This window comes from Hibiscus syriacus, unplaced genomic scaffold (genome assembly GCF_006381635.1).
Source record: "Hibiscus syriacus cultivar Baekdansim isolate YM2019G1 unplaced genomic scaffold, ASM638163v2 tig00111237_pilon, whole genome shotgun sequence".
Classification (NCBI taxonomy): domain Eukaryota; kingdom Viridiplantae; phylum Streptophyta; class Magnoliopsida; order Malvales; family Malvaceae; genus Hibiscus; species Hibiscus syriacus.
Genome location: NW_024063029.1, coordinates 384,906 through 406,264, shown reverse-complemented (window position 1 = coordinate 406,264; position 21,359 = coordinate 384,906). Strand labels below are relative to the sequence as shown.

The following is a 21,359-nucleotide window of genomic DNA, read 5'->3' as shown; positions in this document are numbered from 1 at the left end:
CCCCAACCAATACATGACAATCTCCTTTCATGCTCCCGAAAGTGGAAAATTTCGGACATATTTTGCATGTCTACTTCTCGAATGCTTCCCCCCTCCTTCCCCTTCTGAAGGTTGCATCCACTCATATGTCTTGCAGATTTTTCAACAAGATATTCACAAGTTCACGGGAGGACTTCTCTGAGTTTGGAAACAAGTAGTGGTTAGACACTGGATTGGATATGCAGAGAAAAATCAGCGACGGAAGCTTATGTGATAATAATAAAAGGTTCATATGTACCTTGAACAAAAGATCATGAGCAATGTGTTCCCAGGGCAACGTTATAGACATTAAGCAGCATTTGAGAGGTATCATCTTTTCATCAGAAGTTGAAGTAGCAGCCACATAAGCATGCTTTGCTGCCACAGAGACGGAAGAAGCTGCTTTACGGAACAATGAACCAAGTCTGGGACCTCTGTTTGGCGTAATCAATGAAGGGGGGCAAGAATATTGCTTGATTTGGTCTGATATAGAAACATAAATCCAGTATTTTACTAAACCCTAGCATGCAACATTCACTTGACATGGTCAATCAACTAACATAATTCATGAAACGAATCAGTTGTTCATAAAATGATAAATAAAGAACATCAGAAAAAAAGGAAACAAAGCATGCACAATAATTTCCAAAAGTAATGGGCATACAATTTGTTCACAGGTCAATTGCTTTGAAGAGTGACATTATGATTGATTGTTTGGGTTTAGCACTCATTAATCCTTGAGAAAACAAAGGTCATGATCAATGTACAGTCTGTTGCAACATTTAATCCATATAAAGTCTGGAGAAAGTGAGGAAACACAAAAGAAAGTGAATGCTATAAGACAAATTTAAGATAGAAATTCTTACCGACCTGCAACACCTGAAACAGTGACTTCAACTTGTCCACATCCTCCAGGACCTTTCATGTAAAGTCTGTCTGTTTTACCAAAGGAATGACCGACTGACAGAAGACTTTTAAATCCAGAACGCCCAGCTGAGAAAGAAACACATGATATGAGAACGAAATAAGCATGAAGAGGACATTAAGAACAAACTAAAATCCAGGGAAAAGTTGTTTAATCAGCTAAGCAGTCTACATGTTTTGCATACTTCATTCTAGATCAAGCTTGATCAACTGGAAATTTACAGACTTAATGTGTCTGTTTTTCTACAGGTACATTACCATTATTATTTTTGATAAATGAAGAAATCTTGCACCAGAAAGCACCAATAGGGTGCCAAACCTCACAAACTGCAGTAAAAGATGCATTCGTTACAAACTGCAGTAAAAGAACCAAATTCAGAGTAAGCCATGCTTGTATGTTTACATATCAATCAATTTCTTAATCAAGATTCAACATATAAAAACAAAGTAGGAAGTATTTTATCAGTTGATGCACTAGGTTTTCACAGAATTCTGAAAGGATAAAAATAGAAGCCAGATCTCAGAAATAGAAAAAAGGGTATACCATCATACGCATCCCGAACCATTTGATAGCTGACAAATCCAGAAAAAGTGTAAGCTGCCATAATAGTTAGAAGCATGTAAGTTTATGCAAACTGATCTTTGTGGCAAATATAGAATTTCTAAGCAGCTTTTCACAAGTAAATAATTTTTTTTTGCTCTGGAATAAATCCATTTTAATTTGGAAAACTGAAGCATCAGTCTATTGATGCTAGCGATTACCAAAATATTATTATAACTTCAAATTCAAAACTAATTCATGATAACAAAATAGGCGACATTAAAATGATATTGTAGGAAAAATAATTTTCTTCTCATGTCATGTGACAAACTTGGTTGATCATCATAAAGAATGTTGTAAATAACAGAAACTAATTTACATCATAAAGTGACATAAAAGCCAAGCAGATCTAAGCATCTCCTTTAGATGTAAGACCTGGTTGATCATGGAACTACTACAAATAAATTATCGAAAGGACCTGAGAAAGGACCCAAACCTTACAATTTTTCATCATCATAGAATTAGCATCTACTCTCAATGGTAATTTGTACTGGAACAGCTATCATTTGTATCTGTTTCACTAGGAAATGCGCCCCATCAAGTGCATTAAGGAGCACACAGTAGCAATGATCTGTATCTGTCAAGACCTGCATGAGGAAAAATAGCACAGCTACATACTAGGGGAACTACAATTAACAAAATGTTTCTGCTTTTCATGAATCCTACTGTCATAAAAAAGGACAATTGTATGACCAAGAAGGATGCAAGTCTTAAAATAAAGAAGTGACTTTGGTCCTTACACATGCAACACAAATAGCAAGTTCCAACTCCTTGTTAGCGCAATATACCACATCTAATCTTATGTTATGCAAGAACATGGTCATAAATACACAGTTGAGTACATACATAAAGGAAAAGAAAAGCATTTACCACTGCATCAAAAGTGGAATCAAAATCATCTATGGCGAAGCAGATGTCCGGATAGGCTGGTGTTGTCTCTACTTCCTAGATCCAAGTTAGTAAGAATATCATGAAATTGAAGAAAAACTCAATTCACCACTATTGCTACTAATGATAAGCTTGCCTTTTTTGAGTTCAAATGAAAATTTACTCATCTAGGAGATGCATAAACAGTCTTCACAACCTGCAGGACAGCAGAACTAAAGGATTAGAGGAGGCAGCATCCATATGTTGGCATCGATATTTTGAAATCTTTGCAAGAGACAGTATTAGATGTAGCTAGAAATAATTGAAGTTCTTAAATTCAAATTGCATAAATTTGCAATCAATGGATTATAATAAGGATGAAATCAGCAATTGACACAGTACGTGAGCTGCAAACATTCTCGGAAAAAATTTGGTCAGATTTTCTCCAAGATGACAGATTTTATGGTCAAGAATACAAACAATTTTAAAAAAGTTAAAGATATAAGTATCTCTCCAAAAGGTTACTGACATCATTAGCTACATTAAAGCAGGGGTTACTTGTAGATAGAAGACAATGGTGTATCTTGCCCCACTTGATGATTTCGAAGGACATGTGACTGGGAAAAGTGGAAAATAACTCATAGTTCAACTTCAATCATAATCTAACACAGTGACCCTATCAATAAAGAAGAGGGAAAGAAAAATATCTACATGAACATCTCTGTCTCTCTCTATATGTGTGTGTGTCTTATTTCTTAAACATCAAAAATACAAACTCAGTGACAAAAAAGTTAGTTCACCAAGGGGGAAGGGGGAAGGAAACAATTAGACATTGTTAGAGCAATATGAAACAAATATACCATTAACTTTAGGAAAGTATCAACCATTACTATGTAAAGCATGAAGCTGATATACAGAAAAATAATCAAAATAGCACAACATTGCATGGACAAGACACATGACAAGGAAGTGAAAAAGTTACCTGCAAATTGCCACCGTACAGAGTACGAAGTATGGGCAATCATGTTCAAGTAAAACGAGCGCCTCCAATCAACCTCTGATAAACTCTCACCAACTAATTTATCCACTGGTTCACAGAAGTATAGAAAATTACATCTAACATGAATGAAAGATAGGCCACAATTTCACCAAGGACATTATACCAAAAAGCTAAGAAAACTACAAAAGCAAAAAGGAATCAACCAACTTAAAAAAGAAACTCAATGCATATTCAAGTTGGTTTTGACTTCGTTTTACCTCAGGTGCCCACCTGCGAACAAAGTAAGGAGCAACACCGTTCTTATCATTAAAATCATGTTCCCTCTACAGCAGGGAAAATTGAAACTATTAGTTTAGTTTTTTCCCCTTCCTTTTTGAAATAAGAAGTGACACAGATTTGATACCCATTTTCTCACGAAAAATAAGAGATCGTCGTCTTGGAGTCGTCTGGATTCCTTACCCCGAAGGAAATACAGATCGAAGATGTCGTGCCAAAATTGACCGTCCATTTCAATGTCGGAGGCATCTTCTTCTTCCACCACCGTTTTCCCCAATAGATTAGAGTGCTTTCTAACCATGCTAAGTAAATCAAACCTACACAAAACATTAAAAAAAAACAAGTTACAAATAGTGAACAGTTAATATTGTCAATAAACCTTAATATTGAATGCGTTTACCTGGAAGGGGTTTCTTCTCCAACACCGAGCATGGCTTCTTTCGGCTGTTGACGAGATGCGGTTTTTTGGATTTGCCGTTAAATGCTTTTTAAATTTCTGAAAATTTACGAGACTGATGGGACAATTTAGGGCGAAGTTAAAACTGGCGCGACCTTGATCGGTAGTTACTTGTCCAGTTACGTGCAGAGAGAGAATTGAAAGACGCGACTCTCTTTTTCTTTCAGTTTAAGCGGTGAGAGCTGGGTCCACTGCCAGACCAGCTAGGAGCAACCATACGATGTCGGCTTGCTTATAAGAGCTTTGCAGAGCCCGTATTTTTTGAGCTACTAGACCAAGTTTTAGGTACAACTTACTTCAACTATTAAACCCAATATTGAATTTTACCTCTTCCAATTGTCCATAAGAAACTCAAACCGCCCACATTAGACTAAACTAATAAGAATTTATCACTACTCCTGCCAAAATTTTAAAGAGTAATTATAAAAATATTAATTTTAGGGGTTAGAATCCACTTACACCTAGTGTAAAACTAAAAATTTAACACTTTTCTATGATCGTTAGATGAGGAAAAATCAATGAGATTAACTTTTTGTTTTTTTTCAAATATCTTCTCATTTCAACTGTTAATCTCAGTCTTTGATTTCTTTCGTTCAACGATCCTAAAAGATGTAAAACTTTTTAAGTTTACATTATCTAATTGAATCATAACCCTAATTTTAGAGTATAATAATATCTTGTAAAAAAATAAGACGAGTAAAAATAAAAAATTAATAATAATTAAAATAAAATGTGAAAAAGTTATTGTACCGTGGAGAGTCATCTCCACAGGAGACCCTGTTAAAGACCTTTCATAGCCTTGGTAATGTGAATACAAAATGGAGCTAACAAATTTAGAATAGTAAAAAAAAAGGAGCGATGGTTGCCGCTTTTTGTCACAATCACTCAAGATCATCATATCCAAAGCAGACAAACCTGGATTACAAGATATCATAATCCAACCCTTCTTAAATTTCAAAATCCCCACAGATTTCTTTTGTTCTCATTAGGCAATCAATTACTCATTTGCTATACTGAGAAATGAAGATCAAGAGCCTTTGATATGGCTCATTAAAACGGATAATACTTTTACGGATCAAGCATAAGCATATCCACACACATGCGAAATATTAAGGTTGGGTTTGGACTGACCTAATCGTCTTTCTTTCTTCTGCTGCCTTTATAAACTCATCACTTTTGTACCTTCAACAAGCACCTCTAAACATTCTCTCTTGAATTCCAAAAGGAAAATTATGTCCAAGCTTCACACCCTTTTCGCTGCTGCTCTTCTCCTCAATTTTATGCTATGTTATGCTGTTCGACACGACCCTGCTTCTCTCTTAACCGAATACCATGTATGTTTCATCTCTCTTTTTACATATATTATATTTCTCTGATTAATACTGATAAGGCCACGGGTTTTGGTTCATGCAGGGAGTTGCGGCCGAGAAAGTTGATATTGATGAGAACTGTGAAGAAGTCGGCAAAGAGGAGTGCTTGATGAGAAGAACCCTTGCTGCTCATGTGGATTATATTTACACTCAAAATCAGAAGCCATGAAGTTGAATTCTTGTAGGAGAAAATAAGACCATGTTAGTTTAATTGTAAACAACATAAATAAATCATATATATATGTTCGTGCAGCAGCAATGAAGGTATACAGAAGCAATGAAAAAAATTGAGTATGCATTTGAATGATGTTGTGATTTATACTCAAGTTTAACAGAATACTAAGTGAAGTAACTGAACTTGTTATTCATCAAGGTAGTACATCAGTTCTTTTATACATGAAAGCTTGCATAACAGCTTTACCAGACTCGTAACCAACATCTAACTGCTTGACTAACTTGAATAACAACTAACTAACTCACAGTTCCCACATACACTAGCTGCCGCTCCTACCACGTATGCACTCATACTTCAACATTCTCCCCGTCCTTCTCAGCTCTCTCCTTTTCTGCCACCTGCACTTGTTGTCGAAACAACACATGAGTAGATTTTGGCAACGGTTTTGTCAGCCCATCAGCAACCTGGTGCTCTGCAGGTACGTAGTTCACTTGAATTGCTCCACAAGCCACCTTTTCACGTACAAAATGTATATCCAACTCTATATGCTTCGACTGAGCATAGAACACCGTATTCACGCTCATGGAAACCGCACTAGTATTGTCACTCCATACTATAGGAGTTATAGCAACCGTTTCACCCATATCAGAAAGTAACGACCGAATCCAGACTACCTCAGCTACTGTATCAGCAATGCTGCGATATTCGGCCTCTGTAGTCGAGCGAGCCACAGTTTTCTGTCTCCTAGCACTCCACGACACCAAGTTACACCCAAGGAACACGCACGAGCCCGAGATGACCTGCGATCATCAACGTTGCTGGCCCAATCAGCATCATCAAACACAGTCAGACAGCAGGATTCGGGCACAGAAGTCGGTCGAAACACCAAGCCATAGTCAACTATTCCACTTAAGTATCGCAAGATCCGCTTCACAGCAAGCCAGTGACCATCGCACGGTCGATGCATATACTGGACCACTCTACTAACACTGAACGCTATATCTGGTCTCGTATGACTCAGATATAACAGGGAACCAACCACACTTCTATACATACATGCATCTGTAAGCAACTTCCCAGCGTCACACGTTAGCTTAGGCGAGACTACCATTGGCATTGGTGCTGGTTTAGCACCAAGCATTCCTGTCTGCTCCAGCAACTCACAAATAAACTTGTGTTGACTCAAAACTAGTCGATAGATGACCTCATGACCTCAACACCAAGGAAGTAACCAAGCTCACCCAGGTCCTTCAAGGAAAATTTCCTGCCGAGCAACCCAACAACCTCATCAACAGCGTCACTCGACTCCCCTATAATTATAATATCATCCACATACACCAAGATCAACGTACGAATTCCACCAACTTGTCGTACGAATAATGATGCATCAGCTGCTGTACCACAGAACCCCAATTCCAGTAAAAACCGACGCAACTTTACATACCACATTCGTGGCGCTTGACGCAACCCATACAATGCCTTTTTCAACTTACAAACCAGCCGAGTGCCATCACTCACCATTTGTTCAAAGCCTGGTGGTTGCACCATGTAGACTTCTTCACCAAGCTCACCATTGAGGAAGGCGTTATTCACGTCCACCTGCCTCAAGCTCCACCCACGCATCACTGCAGTGACAGTACAACATTCACCGTGGTGGCTTTTACTACTGGACTGAACGTATCAGTGAAGTCACGACCCGGTACCTTTGAATACCTCGAGCCACCAACCGAGCTTTATGCCTCAGCACGGATCCATCAGCATTATACTTAATTTTGAACAGCCATTTACACCCAACCACTGCTCTCTCTTCTGGTAACGGTTCAAGCACCCACGTGCCATTCCTTACTAGAGCATCATATTCAGCAAGCACAGCCTCTTTTCACTTTGGTTCTCTAAGAGCCTGACTGATCGTGCACGGCTCACTAGCACTTCCTTTAACCTGTAACAAGCACTTTCGGTTTGAAAATACCTCGTTTACTGCGAGTGACCATCGGGTGTTCATTTCCACCCATGAACGTGCTATGCCACCTTCACACTGACCATATACATCAGCTTGAACCGACTCACCCATCAGCAGCTCATCAGGCTGCTCTACCTGTTCTGGCATTACATTCGCCACACTCTCACCTGTACTAGTAGCAACATTCTAACTAGATCGATCAGTACTGCTACTGGAAGCAACCTCAGACACTACCCCACTGTACACTGGTGTATGCCCAGTTCTACCACATCCAGTCTCACCACTCCTTGCATACTCCTGCAGGGCACTACCACAGACACGCCGAGCACCAGGGACCACCATCAGCGACACCCCAGAACCCAAACTTCCTGAATCCGTCAACCGTTTCTTATCCACATGTTCAGCAAACGGAAATACCTGCTCATCAAAAACTACATGGCGAGACATATAGACTTGTCCGTCAGGCGCTAAACATTGATATCCTCGATGACTTACACTGTAGCCCAGGAAAACACACGGTTGCGACCTGTACGCAAGCTTATAGGGCTGAAACAACCGTAAGTGAGGAAAACACCTACACCCAAACACCCTTAGGTGATCATACGTTGGTGGTTTCCCAAACAATTTCTCAAACGGCGTACGTCCTTGAAGTACCTTAGTTGGCAATCTGTTAATCAAATGTGCAACTGTTACAACCGCAAATGACCATAACTTCAAGGGTAGAGAGGCTCGAGCTAGTAGTGTCAGCGCCATCTCGAAAATATGTCTGTGCTTTCTCTCTACAACCCCATTTTGCTGGGATGTGTGTGGACACGTCACTCGATGTTGAATCCCACACCGAGCAAGCACAGCCAAGAGAGAGCGAAACTCACCTCCCCAGTCACTCTACACCGCTTTAATCACCTGTCCAAATTGTGTATGCACTAGTTGTTGAAACAACTGAAATGCTCGAACTGCCTGCCCTTTTTCTTTCAGCAGGTACACCCAGGTATGTCTCGAGCACGCGTCTACAAACGACACATAGTACTTAAATCCATTCAACACAATATGCCTCGGACCCCATAGGTCAGTAAAAACTAGCTGAAACGGATTCTTATACTGAGTTTCATATGCACTAAACGGGAGCTTGTGGCTTTTGCCCATATGGCATGGAACACATGACGGAAGCATTTCTTTATTGACATTACTTGGTAAAGAAATGTTACAGTGTTTACAAACTTGCATCAATACCTTATGAGACGGATGACCTAAACAATCATGCCACAGTACATATTGACTACTACTACTACTAGACTTATGAGCCAAATTCGCTTCAGCATCTTTATTACGCCGAGCCAGAAAACCATCAAACTCATACAAGCCACCAGCTTCTCGCCCTCGCAGCAACACAACACCCGACTTTTCATCCCGAACCACACAGTAGCCAGCATGAAATTCCAAAAATACTCTGTTGTCCCTAGCAAGCTTGGACACAGATATTAATTTCTTAGTTATTGAAGGCACATGTAATAAGTCACTTAGTACTAAAGACCGAGATGCAGTGTGAATCGAAGTTCGACCAATTTTAGCAATTGAAAGACCGGCACCATTGCCAATAGTTAGCTTACCAGCACCTGTGTAATCTGATCCATCCACAATCTCAGCATCATCAGAGGTCACGTGGTGAGTAGCTCCGGAATCTACAAACCACGAGGCAGGGGAAGAGCTCGTTACGGCTACATTGGCAAGTGGTCTAAGTCGGTCTTGACTCTCCAGACCTCCTGGACTTCCACTTGGCTTACTTGTACAGACACAAGCATTGGAACTATAATGACACACATTGGCCGTAGGCAGCTGTTCCTTGGCATACTTTTCGCATCTGGTTCATCTACACCAGAAAATGACTTGTCAAACCTGTACCAGCATCGGTTGACAAGGTGGCCATTTTTCCCACACAATTGACACTGAACCTTGGCACGCCCTCGACCACGAGCAGACTGATTGTTATAGTTTGTGTTCCTGTCTGTCTTGACTTGATCTTGATGATCGTATCGATCATACCTATTACTCACAGCATTCTTTACGTGCGCCACATTGGCAGCAACAACAACACTGTCAAATCGAGTGAAGTTTTTCTGTTGAGTCTCAGCATCAATAAGCACCGAGACTACACCTTCCAACGTCAACGTATCACCACTGGTCGACAGCACCGTCAAAACCGGCCTATATTCTGCTGATAAACCATTCAAGATCGTGGCAATGTGTTCAAGATCGGACACCGGTCTGCCACACGAAGCCAGCGCATCACATATCTCTTTAACTTGGGATATGTACATGCATCCCTAACTCACCCTGATGAACTGATTTTAGTTGATAGTGCAGATTCATCACCGCCGTCGTTGATTTACAGACAAAAATCTTGTTTATAGTGTTCCACACTTGCGCAGCCGTTTCTACCCCCACTAGATGTGGCAGCAAGGATGGACTGACCGTAGATAACAATCATGAGGCCAATGCACTGTCTTGTGCCACGAAAACCTCATAATCCTCATTCTCAGCTGTTGTACCATCATCGAGCACAACCATTGCAGGCGGAGGAACAACCGAGCCAGACAGTAGCTTCTCAAGTCATGACTCCTCACCTTTAACAGTACTTGTTGTTTCCACAACAAGAAATTTCTATCATCAAGAACAACGCTCAGTCGTTTGTTCGTGAACCCTTTCGAGGCAAGTCCCGAGTAATCGAACTGTTCACACCACCACTAGGAAGCGGAGAGACCGGAGGCATCATATCACAACGTATGCTCAACCGTCCACGAGCAGACCTTTACCACGCCACCAAATCACCAGCGTCTGATACCATGTTGTGATTTATACTCAAGTTTAACAGAATACTAAGTGAAGTAACTGAACTTGTTATTCATCAAGGTAGTACATCAGTTTTTTATACATGAAAGCTTGCATAACAGCTTTACCAACTCGTAACCAACCTCTAACTGCTTGACTAACTTGAATAACAACTAACTAACTCACAGTTCCCACATACACTAGCTGCCGCTCCTACCACGTATGCACTCATACTTCAACAAATGATGCTAATGGTTTGGAGGAAACCATTATATACCTCATAAAGAAATACCAATAACAACAAAAATGAACTTCACGAACCTCAGTCAATACATTTTATTTGCAGGAGACAAATCTGCAAGGCAACCTTGCTGTGTTTCCATGAAAAGACTGAACAAATCAATTCTTGCAGGCAAGACAACCTTACTGCCACCCAAGTATCTAAAGTACAAAGCAAGACAAATGGTGACAATAACAGACGACTTTGCACCGATATATCTTATTACATTCTATCCCCTTTGCACAACCACCGTATGGACAACATGAGTGCTTCTTCTCAAACCATCCGAAGGCTTCCACAATAGGAACTCCAGTATGAACCTAATTGTTTCAAAGGTCACCCTTCCGGTAACGTCAACCACGAACTTCCTATTGCAGGGAATCGCCAGTGTGGATGAGACCTTATCAAACCACCCATTACTATCAAATGAGCTTCCTTCTTTCACTCTTTTTAAAAGTTCTTCATTCTCGAAGCCACCTCTCGTTATACCTGCATTCTCACTGTGATTAAGAATTGAACTTGTGTTCGAGTTCAAACTTGTTAACACTTGACGTAGTTTCACCAGAGTTGCAAAAGTACCATTATAGAAGGAGACCAATGTGTCTCTCACATTGTTTTGATGCTTTGGATTAGTCATCTCATCATAAGTAATAATTGTATTTATTGCTATGACTATATTTTTATATATAACCAAATTACTAAATGGAACCTGTGATATTGTTCACAATGGACCAATGGGTGCAGGGGTGTTCTCTAAAAATTTTAAATTCCCTAATATATTAGGATTTTTTTTATATTTTATATGAATTATTTAATTTCACACACCTAAGAATTTATAATCTCACACCCCCTAAATTTTTAATACATTTTTTATGTTCGTATCCCCTGACACAAATTACTGCATCTGTCCCTAATTCTTACCATATCAAATTTTATCTCTACTATTATTTTAAAATTTATTTGTAAAACACTTTAAAAAACATTTAAGAAAAATTTTAAATAAAATAAACTTTATCAGCTTACACTGGCTTAAGAGTAAAGCTTGTATGAGTTCGTTAATGTTTAACGGGTGGGATGAATGTTGGTTGTGTTCAATTACGGTTCATTTTTTTAATTTAAATGAAGAGTTGTAAGGTAATATGATCAAGAATAGTTAATGAGAGTTGAGACTTAAATTGATAAGACAATTGAGAATACTTTGAACTTGAAAAAGATAGACATGACAACTAGAGGCAGGATATCCAGCTTAAAGACGGGTGGCTGTAAAATATAATTCGGCTTAGCATCCTGAATAGGGTTTTTATCGGTGACGCAGTAGTTATCAATTTATTACCTCAAGTTAACTATTAGCCGCCAACTTTTGAGATGGTCTTGGACTGTTTTCGGAGGACTTCGGGGATGGTATAACAGGGTTCAATACTGCAAGTTGCCTTGGAAATTGAAGGTTCGATCTTAGCCCTTTTCCCTTCCAACTTCGTTAGTAAGGTTTCAAGTGTACCAAAAAAATATAGCCTTATAATCTTTAATTAAATAAATTTGAATTGAGAGTCGCCGAGTCTCCATTCAAAAGGGCAACAATGCATTTGATCAGATTCTTGGCACTTTGGTTGAGATATTGGAGAAGGGTGCAATGGCAGGGCTCCTCAGCTGGCTCTACTTTAGAGGGTGGACAAGATTTTCCTCACTTTTTCCCACCTGCACAAATGTGTGTTGTTTTCAATGGAAAAGGGGCGTGAGTGTGCATGCATTCGTGACAAGGAAAGTGGAATCCAGGGCTATCCCCTCCTTGAAAACTTGGAACTAATCATTCTACTCTATGTAATGCATCATCTTCAATTAAATATACTTTTCAAAAGCATCCTCCAACTTGAACATCATTTATGTTGAAGAAGCTAGGCAAAGTTGACTCATTCGCCTCCACTCAAGAAGATCCCAGTTTCCATTGCATATCCATACCAGCAGCCAGCACTGCTGCTATCTGTAGAGAAACTTCTTTTCAGCAAAAGCCTCACCTTCAAGCTATTGCTAACAGTTTTGATTCAAATGATGAAATGAGCCCACCAGATTTTCTTTCAAAAAAGTAAATGAAGACATGGGGTACCCCTTGACCAAATCATTTTTCCTTGAAAATTTATGCGAGTTCCCTCAAATTTGCTCTACAGTCTTAGAGTTCATCTCCTTTAGAATATAAGCATTTATGTAAAGAAAAAAATTCCAGCTCAAGGCAGTTTCAATTCAGCAATTCAAATAGGTTTTGCAGAGTTTTATTAGATAGCAACCTAGAACGGTTTTACAATCTCTACAAAAAGTTTAAGATTCAAGACAAACGAGAACTCTTTGAACCATGGTATACAAATGTAAATTTTCACATAAGCCTTACAGAGATGAAGAAAATATCGGGATCAATCAGGCAGGATTACCCAGAAATCCTAAACACAAATGCCAACAGAAATCCCATTCCTCGTATCATTTCCTTCTTTATCATCATTTCCCAACCCCATTCAGCTCATTATAAGAGTATGCAATTACATTTCCTCATGTGATTGAAACAACAAAAAACCAGTAAGACAAGCAAATTTGAATCAAAACCTTGTTGGGAGTTATAGGACAATATGGATCGAAACTTGAGCATACAGAAAATTGATTGGTAAACTACGCCAACTTCAATTCTTTAATCCACATTATGCTGGTGCTTGATATGAAACAATAATATGACGGAAATTCTCTAGTGTACAGATGAGAGAGAGAAATGGGTACCTTAGAGACCCATCTCCTTTCATATAGCTCTCGAAAACAGAAAGCTCGTCAGCCCCATTTGTTGTATTGATACAAGAATAACAAACAAGCTGCGATTTTCCTTCATTGAATCGTTCTTGTGAGGTTACACTTGGAAATAAAGATGGTAGTCGTGTAATTTAGGCTACACAATTTCAACTACTCGACCAACCTTTGCTTCAAAACAGGATTGCAACCACTCTGTATAGCTAGAAGTAGCTTGGCAGCCAGGCCTGCATCCAGAGCAAGTGAAGCACATTCCTCTGGTGCAAACTTGCAAATGGCCCACAGTATTGACAATGCAAGCTGCGTACAGTTTTCCGAAGCTTTCATCAATAATTTCACCACATTTGGTATGGTACGTGGACAATCTTTCAAAGCCAATCTCCCTTCTGGTATTTTTGAAAAAAGCTCCAATAAATAAAGGACTAATTCCAAACACTCATTATTCAACCCAGGCATCAGCTCAACCAATTGAGGGACTGCCCCAACATTTGACAAAAGAGTTCCTAACCGATTCATGAGAACAAATTACTTTGAGCAAACTCAATCCAGCCAATACCCCATTTTGGTGATTCTTATCTTTCACTAATCTCAGCAACCCAACTAGAAGAGTCAAACTTGCAACATTTTCAGATGCAAAATCATTCCCCCCATTAACATCCTAATCAACCTCGTACATTTTATCTTGGTCTCAATCGACCATTCATTTAAAATATCCACCATTAAAGACATTTTAGCAGGTCGCAACAAATCAGACTTGAAATTGGAATCTAGATTCAAGTTCACTAAAACTCCAATTATCTCCGACCCAACAGCATGAGTTGTAAAAGGACCGAGCAAAAATGAAATCAAACCAACGCCTCCATTTTCCATAACAGTCTTGTGAGCTGTTCCATAAGCCTGAACCACTTGCCTAAGCTCCTTAAGCGCTTGAATTCTAGCTTGGCCCTTAACTTTCTTCAAAATCTCCAAAATCTCTTTGACCCTTCTTTGGACATCCTCTGACCTCTTCTTCATAGCCAAATACTTTTGAGAAAACCAACTAAAAGTTAGCTGCTGAAGCATCTTGTTTGGAGTCACTGAGTCATCCCAGAGCTCTTGCATCGTGGTGGGACAAGTGTAACGGCCTATGGAAAATCATTTAAGAATGTTGGATCATTCATAGGTTTGGCCAGTGCAAAGAGTCACCGGAATTTGCATTGGCTCCAAAGAAATTGGACATATGAAAACCGTTGGCACATCTACAAACTCAAGCTCTTCAATCATTAACTTCAGATCCAATATCTCCGAGGAAAAACCAGTGGATATTACCCCACAACCGCCTCCCAAAATGCCATCTCTCACAGCGTTGGGAAAAGCCAGGGATTTATATGTTAGAAGTTTGACAAGTTGTGCTTCAAGTGACAGCTATGGACATGCCTAGGGCAGCTGTTCCGGGCAATACGCAGGGTTGCCGAGGAGCTTTAGTGTGAGCTCGGCAGCATCCAGTGAGAACGATGATCTTAAAGAGCTTATTAGAGCTGCATCTGTTAGGAGTTTGGGTCATATGAAGGAAGTGGAGATGCTTTTTCAACAACAACGATCGAGGGTGCAAATGGGGTTGCCAAAGAGCTGCAGTGTTGCAATGGGAAGAATTGATGAAGAAAACCCTTGTGAATTTGAAGAAAACGAGGGTGTTGTGGATAAGAAGCGAGATTTGTTGTATCCGAGAAGCAAAAGCTATGGTGTCACAAAAGCAAGTCCTTTTGATTCCTATTGATTATGTAATAGCATTTAAGGGGGAGTAAGAGGTTCTCTCTTTTTTGTTCTGAGCTGTTTTCTCGGACGGTATAAAAAAAAGTTCCGAAAACGCGAATTCGTCCGCGATATAATAGTTCTGTCATCGTCTGAGTTATCCGTTACATCCGCAATAGCGCTCAATAGCACCCGCGACGGCCTCAATCACAATAATTTTGAAATGACAAAAAACACGACTACGATCGCGATTTAAAACTCTGTTCAGAATATAATAGATTTGGGACAACTTATTCCCAAAGAAGGAACATTTGACCTCATTTGTTGAAAGTCTCAAGTGGCAATGATGGCCAAAAAGATAATAAATCAAAGGCAAGGAATTGCAGGAAACAATATCTATTACATGTCTACATGCATCGCATTTTAGAAAGGAAAAAAAAATAGTGTTTTACATTCTTTATTTTTGTCATCACTTTGATGAAAACAAAATCCCACACTGTAATGGAGTTATATTTGATGGCATCCAAATCTAGTATAGATGTGTCTCACCATCTTCAGGAAAGGATATGTGTGGTTTGGTAGTAGGAATTGTGACAGCAAACACACAACTAAGAACTGAAACTAACGAAGCTAAAACGGGAAAGACCCTTCTACAAACAGTCGTTTTATTTATATAGAGCCAGTTTTGGAAGACAAAAGACACAACTCATAGAAAACTTTACAAATACAAGATTTGATAGTTTCCACGCAGTGTTTTATCTTTCACTTCAACCAAATAATAAAATACTATATTACGTACCCTACATGGCTCATTTGGCTTATCAATTTCATTGTTTAATTGACATAATACTAATTATCTTATAAAAGTATTTTAATCATTTTTAATTATGTTAATATAGAATTAACATTACAATATTATTATTTCAGTTCAGAATTTTATAACAAGTATAGTTAGATAAATAAACTTAACATTCAAAGAATAGACGAATATCCTCAGAACGAAAGAAAGATGATTAAGAATCTTAACATCTAAAAAATTAAAAGGCAGAGTATAGAAATGATTATTAAAGCATGTTAAAATAATTTTTTTAATTATTAAAATTTTAGATTTTATAAAATAATTATTAAATTTATTAAGTTTTTACAAAATAATCATTATATATTATAAAATAATAATAAATTTTGATACATTTAAAAACTATTTTATAATAATTATTTTTTGATAATCATGAGATGAATACAAAACGGTATATATTTAAAGACTTGCAATAAATATCTTTAATTAATGAGATCGTTTGGTTTGTGTTAATTTTTTTATAACAAAAAGTTTAGGTCCCAGTTCAGAGCCATTGCATACCTAAGACCCAATTGAGATTTATATAGAAATTTACAGATTGTTCGTCAAGAGTAACAGTGGTAGGATTCAAACTTGACCTTACAAACTCAAATTTATAAATCTTAACTGCTTGTACCCACATTCGTCGGCTGATTTGTGCTAATTAATGATTATTATATGAGTTAAAAGACGAAAATCATTTCATTAAGCTAGTGACACTATACCCAAAACTAAATATGAGTGAAACAAACACAGAACAAGGCAGTTAAACATGAGCTAATTTCAACATCGTTAAGTTTGGGCCTCACAAGTTCAATGACTTGTTTGAAACTATATATGGGCTAACATTTATGAACTGAATGAAAAGTCTAGAAACTTGAAAGCAAACCAGTAATCCATTACCTCCAGAAAACTTAACAAATGCACAAACTGACCAAGCAAGTGACACAGATACAGGGCCGAACATAGAACACTTCCCAACAGTCGCATCAGCGTCCCGCCACATCATTCATTAATTTCAACAATCTTCACTTATTCAGTGTTTTGTCTGATCGTCCTTTGTTCCCCGAAATTCATTTCGCTTCACGAGCACCTCATAAGTCATTTACTTTACTCTCTCGCCAGTAAAGGAACCCAATTCGATGGAAGTGGAGAAAGGGAAAGGATCCAACGTGTCAGATATTCAGGGTGAAGATGAGCTCGACGAGGAACCCGGGGAGGAAATTGAATCAGCTCCGCCTCTCAAGGTGGGCGAGGAGAGAGAGTTGGGTAATACTGGTATCAAGAAAAAGCTCCTAAAAAATGGTATCCATTGGGAAACGCCTGAGTTTGGCGACGAAGTCACCGGTAATTTCATTATATTTATTTCTGGACTTCATTTTTTAAAAGGTTTTTTTTTTCTTTTGGAATTATTTGATTTTTTGAGTAAAGGGTGATAGAGACTATGCAGTTCATTTTGTGGGTACTTTGCTTGACGGGACAAAGTTTTGTTCCACAAGGGATAATGGTGAACCAGTGACGTTTAAGCTTGGTGAAGGTGAGTGTTGGCTGGTTTAATCTTGATGGTGCTGCTTGATTAACTGTTTTATTTAAGCTTAATTTATGTTTTAATGGGTTTGATAGGTCAAGTGGCCTGTGGTTTGGATCATGGAATTGCAACTATGAAGAAGGGGGAACGCGTATTGTTCACGTTGCCTCCAGGTTTTGGTTATGAATCTGAAGGTGGTGAAGGCATCCCACCTGATTCTATTATACAATTTGATGTAGAACTTCTTTCTTGGATAACGGTGGTGGATATATGCAAAGATGGTGGTATCATTAAGAAGATTATGGAGAAGGGAGAGAGGAATGAACGGGCTAGTGATTTAGATGAAGTTCTTGGTATATTGAACTCTTAAATAGTGAATTTTTTTTATTTGCTTTGCCTTTAAAGTGATTCATTGGAGGTTTATAGTGTTTGCTTTTATATTTCTTCCTTTTCTTTATGCAGTCAAGTATCAAGTGGCGCTTGTTGATGGGACTATTGTTGCAAAAACTCCCGAAGAAGGATATGAGTTCTATGTGAAAGACGGTAATTTTAGTTGAATATTTGGCTTTTATGGCAGTTGGGAAGAGATATTGTACTTCTTATAAATGGAAGTTTTCAACATGTTTTCTGCTCTTGCAGGTCATTTTTGTTCTGCATTGACAAAAACAACCGTAACAATGAAAAGGGGAGAGAAGGTTAAACTAATCGTTCAACCTAAGTGTATGTCGTCATCTGATAATTGGTCTACTGCAATTCTAGTCTTGATCGACTTCTATTCCTAGAGACATATACTTCCAAGTTTTATAATGTATTGAGTTCAATGCAGATGCTTTTGGAGAGAAGGGGAAGGATACCACTGATGGGTTCCCAAGTATCACTCCAAATTCAGTTTTGAACATTGAATTGGAATTGGTGTCTTTCAAGCCTGTTATTGATGTTACTGGTGATTCTAAGGTATTCAAAAAGATTTTGAAAGAGGGAGAGGGTGCTCTTGTTGCAAATGAAGGTGCTGCAGTAACTAGTAAGTACAGTCACCCATTACAGTATCTTATCAGTGTTCATCCAAATCAAACTAGGTTCATAGGTAGTGATATTGTTCCAATTTCCACCTAGATTTGGTAAGGGATCAATACTGGATCGTATCTTGAAGGTATATGATATGTGATGATAAATTGGATTATCTTAAAGGTTTATGGCGTGCAACAGCTTTAAGTGTATGTCTTTGCTTGCTCTTTCGGCAAGAAATGAAATTGGACACAAAAAAAGTTATTGCCAACTTGTTTAGGAAATGTTGGGATAATGGATTGTTTCATTAAGGTGACTCAATCAGTATATTATATCATGAGGCCATGGCCTTGCATAATTTATGTGCTCTAAATATTTCTCGACTAGTGCTCCTTTATGTACTTTCCTCTTGAATTGCAGTTAGCTATACCGCTAGGTTAGAAGATGGTACTGTATTTGAGAAAAAGGGAGTTGATGGAGAGCGGCCATTGGAATTTATAACAGATGAAGGTTATTGTGCACTTATTGAATTTTTGCTAGATTGCCAATAATAAACTTTGGATCATATCTAATTACTTATCAATTTGAAAAATAGAACAAGTGATTCCGGGTTTGGACCAAGCAGCAGCAACAATGAAGAAGGGGGAACGAGCATTGTTGACAGTTAGTCCAGAGTACGGTTTTGGTAGTGTTGTAGCAGAGCGGGATCTTGCTGTAGTCCCACCTTCTTCAAACCTAATCTATGAAGTTGAAATGTTGTATTTTGTTAAGGTGAATACTGTAGCCATGTAGACTTGTTAAACATGCAGCTCCTTTAGTTAGTACTTTGTAGCAAGTATTTCCATAGGCACTGATCTCTAGTTTTGCTATGTGGGGTCTAAATTCTCCTCTAAATCTTGATCTAATGTCCTCGTATATTTGGGATTCTTACCTCATCCCCGCCCCCGTGTCGTTCTGGGGCTGAGGTTGGAAGTGTTTATCTACTGAGTTTTGCATCTGCATAATGAACTTAATAGGAAAAAGCCCCATGGGAACTTAATAGTAAAGAGAAAATTGAGGCTGCTGGGGTAAAGAAAGAAGAAGGGAATATACTCTTTAAAAATGGGAACTACCAACGAGCGGGAAAAAAGTATGATAAGGTAATCTCAAGCATTGTTTTTGTCTGATTAAACTATGAGTCTTCATGTTTCAAATAATTATTTCCTGCTAACTATCCTGTATGCTATTAGGCTGTGGACTATGTCAGTGAAGATGGACTCTTTCGGGATGATGAGCAAAAATTAGTGAAAGCATTGAGGATTTCTTGCTGGTTGAATGGTGCAGCATGTAGCCTCAAACTAAGTGATTTCCAGGGGGCAATCCAGTTATGTTCCAAGGTAAGTTGCCTGGTTTTCAAGAGCAATCTAATAGAATTGAAATGGTTGACCATTCCCCTTGTTAAAATGGTAATAAATGTCTTGGAAACTGGTCACTAGAGAGCATGAACAAAGTAATTTACAAAAATCAACCTCCTTTACGGACAACCTCTGTTGCCATTAAAACCAGGAATCTACTTCTGCATCTCTTATATTATATATTTACTTTGGGCCTTTTATGGTTTGACATATGTGATAGTGAAAGAGCCTCTCCATGGCGGTGTATCTCATATTATCACTGGCTTTCTGAATGTGTATACACATTTAGCTCCGCAGTGGAAGCACAAAAGCCATCATTGTTTTATGTTCTATATCTAGCGTTGAAGACCACGTAGATTTTCCCCAGGTTGATTAGCTGGAAAAAAGGTGTCTTATTTTATTTTTAAATTTTGATCTTCCTATAGGTACTAGATTTCGAGTCCCACAATGTGAAAGCTCTGTATAGGCGGGCACAAGCCTACATGGAAATTTCAGATTTACTTTCAGCTGAATTTGACATCAAGAAAGCTCTTGAGGCTGACCCCCAAAACAAGTAAATATTGAACTTTGATATGCAAGTTTCATTGTAATTGCTAAGTTGCCATAGTCGTGTTTGTTACATTTGCCAGGGAGGTAAAGCTACTTCAGAAGACACTGACACAACTCCAAGTTGAAAGCAACAAGAGGGATGCTAAACTCTTTACCAACATGTTTGCACGTGTGTCGAAGGACCCATCTGTGCCCATAAAGGTGAGTGGTGTTCAACAATGTTTTATATTTGATGAATGATCAAACAATCATCCTGAGGAAAAGAATCCTGCAGCAACTCCATAACTTATATCTGTGATGAACTGCATGCTAGACACTGTTTGTCAATTAACATCGAGATGAATCTATTTGAATATTTTTTTGGCAGAAATTGAAGGTTGAGAAACCAGAGCATGAGAAGAGTGTTGATGTTGCAGCAGCCTCAGTGGAAACGGAATGCATGGGTGAGCCTTCAACACCTTCTGAAGATAGAATGGCCGTTGATCAGAGTTGAGAAAATGGATAATTTTAGAATATCCATAAAATCACAATTTTAAGAAGTTTTTGAAGGTACTTTTTAAAGAAGATAATTTTTTTAAAACATGGCTAAATTAAAAGGAACTGGAAATGAAAGGGATAATTAGTAAAGAAATCATTCAAAATTGCTAAATTGAACAACACGCGACAATAGGAGGTCTAGACTTGTAATTTAGACACAAAAAAATAAAACATAATAAAATGCAGTACGATTTGGATCGCACGGGAGTCAAGATGCAGAGCTTGGTCGGATCCAACCTGACTTG

The 21,359-nt window shown here is 38.5% G+C and overlaps 4 protein-coding genes and 1 pseudogene across 9 annotated transcripts; 2 read left to right on the top strand and 3 right to left on the bottom strand.

Moving 5' to 3' along the window:
* Positions 1-6: 6 nt before the first annotated feature.
* LOC120156793 lies at positions 7-2,490 on the bottom strand. Of its 5 annotated transcripts, none has more exons than XM_039168051.1 (7): positions 2,414-2,490; positions 1,980-2,130; positions 1,487-1,540; positions 1,201-1,297; positions 889-1,011; positions 278-501; positions 7-177 (listed from the first exon to the last, which is right to left on the bottom strand). In XM_039168051.1, exons 2-7 carry the CDS (start codon positions 1,998-2,000, stop codon positions 154-156), a joined length of 543 nt encoding a protein of 180 aa, XP_039023982.1. In that variant the 5' UTR covers positions 2,001-2,130; positions 2,414-2,490; the 3' UTR covers positions 7-153. The 5 variants fall into 5 exon arrangements, with proteins under 5 accessions (XP_039023982.1, XP_039023984.1, XP_039023983.1 ...); XM_039168053.1 differs by having other exon boundaries at positions 1,201-1,269; positions 1,985-2,130; XM_039168052.1 differs by having other exon boundaries at positions 1,980-2,120; positions 2,414-2,489.
* Positions 2,491-2,565: 75 nt separating this feature from the next.
* LOC120156795 lies at positions 2,566-4,290 on the bottom strand. Of its 2 annotated transcripts, XM_039168057.1 has the most exons (5): positions 4,087-4,290; positions 3,814-4,003; positions 3,668-3,733; positions 3,393-3,497; positions 2,577-2,627 (listed from the first exon to the last, which is right to left on the bottom strand). In XM_039168057.1, the coding sequence occupies exons 1-4, from the start codon at positions 4,116-4,118 to the stop codon at positions 3,486-3,488; spliced, it is 300 nt and encodes a 99-aa protein (XP_039023988.1). In that variant the 5' UTR covers positions 4,119-4,290; the 3' UTR covers positions 2,577-2,627; positions 3,393-3,485. The 2 variants fall into 2 exon arrangements, with proteins under 2 accessions (XP_039023987.1, XP_039023988.1); XM_039168056.1 differs by having other exon boundaries at positions 2,566-2,627; positions 3,393-3,733.
* Positions 4,291-13,613: 9,323 nt separating this feature from the next.
* On the bottom strand, positions 13,614-14,936 carry LOC120156786 (annotated as a pseudogene).
* A 19-nt stretch (positions 14,937-14,955) lies between these two features.
* LOC120156785 lies at positions 14,956-15,316 on the top strand (the record flags this gene model as incomplete). The annotated part of the gene is made up of 1 exon (XM_039168041.1): positions 14,956-15,316. A coding segment is annotated over one exon (336 nt), but the record flags the coding sequence as incomplete, so codon positions are not given.
* Positions 15,317-17,045: 1,729 nt separating this feature from the next.
* LOC120156752 (peptidyl-prolyl cis-trans isomerase FKBP62-like) lies at positions 17,046-21,146 on the top strand. Its single transcript, XM_039168012.1, has 13 exons — positions 17,046-17,448; positions 17,552-17,638; positions 17,725-17,982; positions 18,092-18,172; positions 18,269-18,349; positions 18,456-18,650; positions 19,055-19,144; positions 19,230-19,405; positions 19,651-19,773; positions 19,864-20,010; positions 20,454-20,581; positions 20,658-20,778; positions 20,945-21,146. The coding sequence occupies exons 1-13, from the start codon at positions 17,244-17,246 to the stop codon at positions 21,068-21,070; spliced, it is 1,818 nt and encodes a 605-aa protein (XP_039023943.1). The 5' UTR covers positions 17,046-17,243; the 3' UTR covers positions 21,071-21,146.
* Positions 21,147-21,359: the final 213 nt, after the last annotated feature.

Coding starts and splice junctions, on each gene's coding strand:
- LOC120156793 (XM_039168051.1), bottom strand. CDS start 2,000: ATGATGATGAAAAATTGTAAG. Junction 1,541..1,979: donor TGATGATGAAAAATTGTAAG/GTTTGGGTCCTT, acceptor CTATTATGGCAG/CTTACACTTTTTCTGGATTT. Junction 502..888: donor CACTGTTTCAGGTGTTGCAG/GTCGGTAAGAAT, acceptor TTTCTATATCAG/ACCAAATCAAGCAATATTCT.
- LOC120156795 (XM_039168056.1), bottom strand. CDS start 4,118: ATGCTCGGTGTTGGAGAAGAAACCCCTTCCAG. Junction 4,004..4,086: donor GGAGAAGAAACCCCTTCCAG/GTAAACGCATTC, acceptor TGTTTTGTGTAG/GTTTGATTTACTTAGCATGG. Junction 3,734..3,813: donor TATTTTTCGTGAGAAAATGG/GTATCAAATCTG, acceptor TCCCTGCTGTAG/AGGGAACATGATTTTAATGA.
- LOC120156752 (XM_039168012.1), top strand. CDS start 17,244: ATGGAAGTGGAGAAAGGGAAAGGATCCAACGTGTCAGATATTCAGGGT. Junction 17,639..17,724: donor GACGTTTAAGCTTGGTGAAG/GTGAGTGTTGGC, acceptor TGGGTTTGATAG/GTCAAGTGGCCTGTGGTTTG. Junction 20,011..20,453: donor CAATCCAGTTATGTTCCAAG/GTAAGTTGCCTG, acceptor ATCTTCCTATAG/GTACTAGATTTCGAGTCCCA.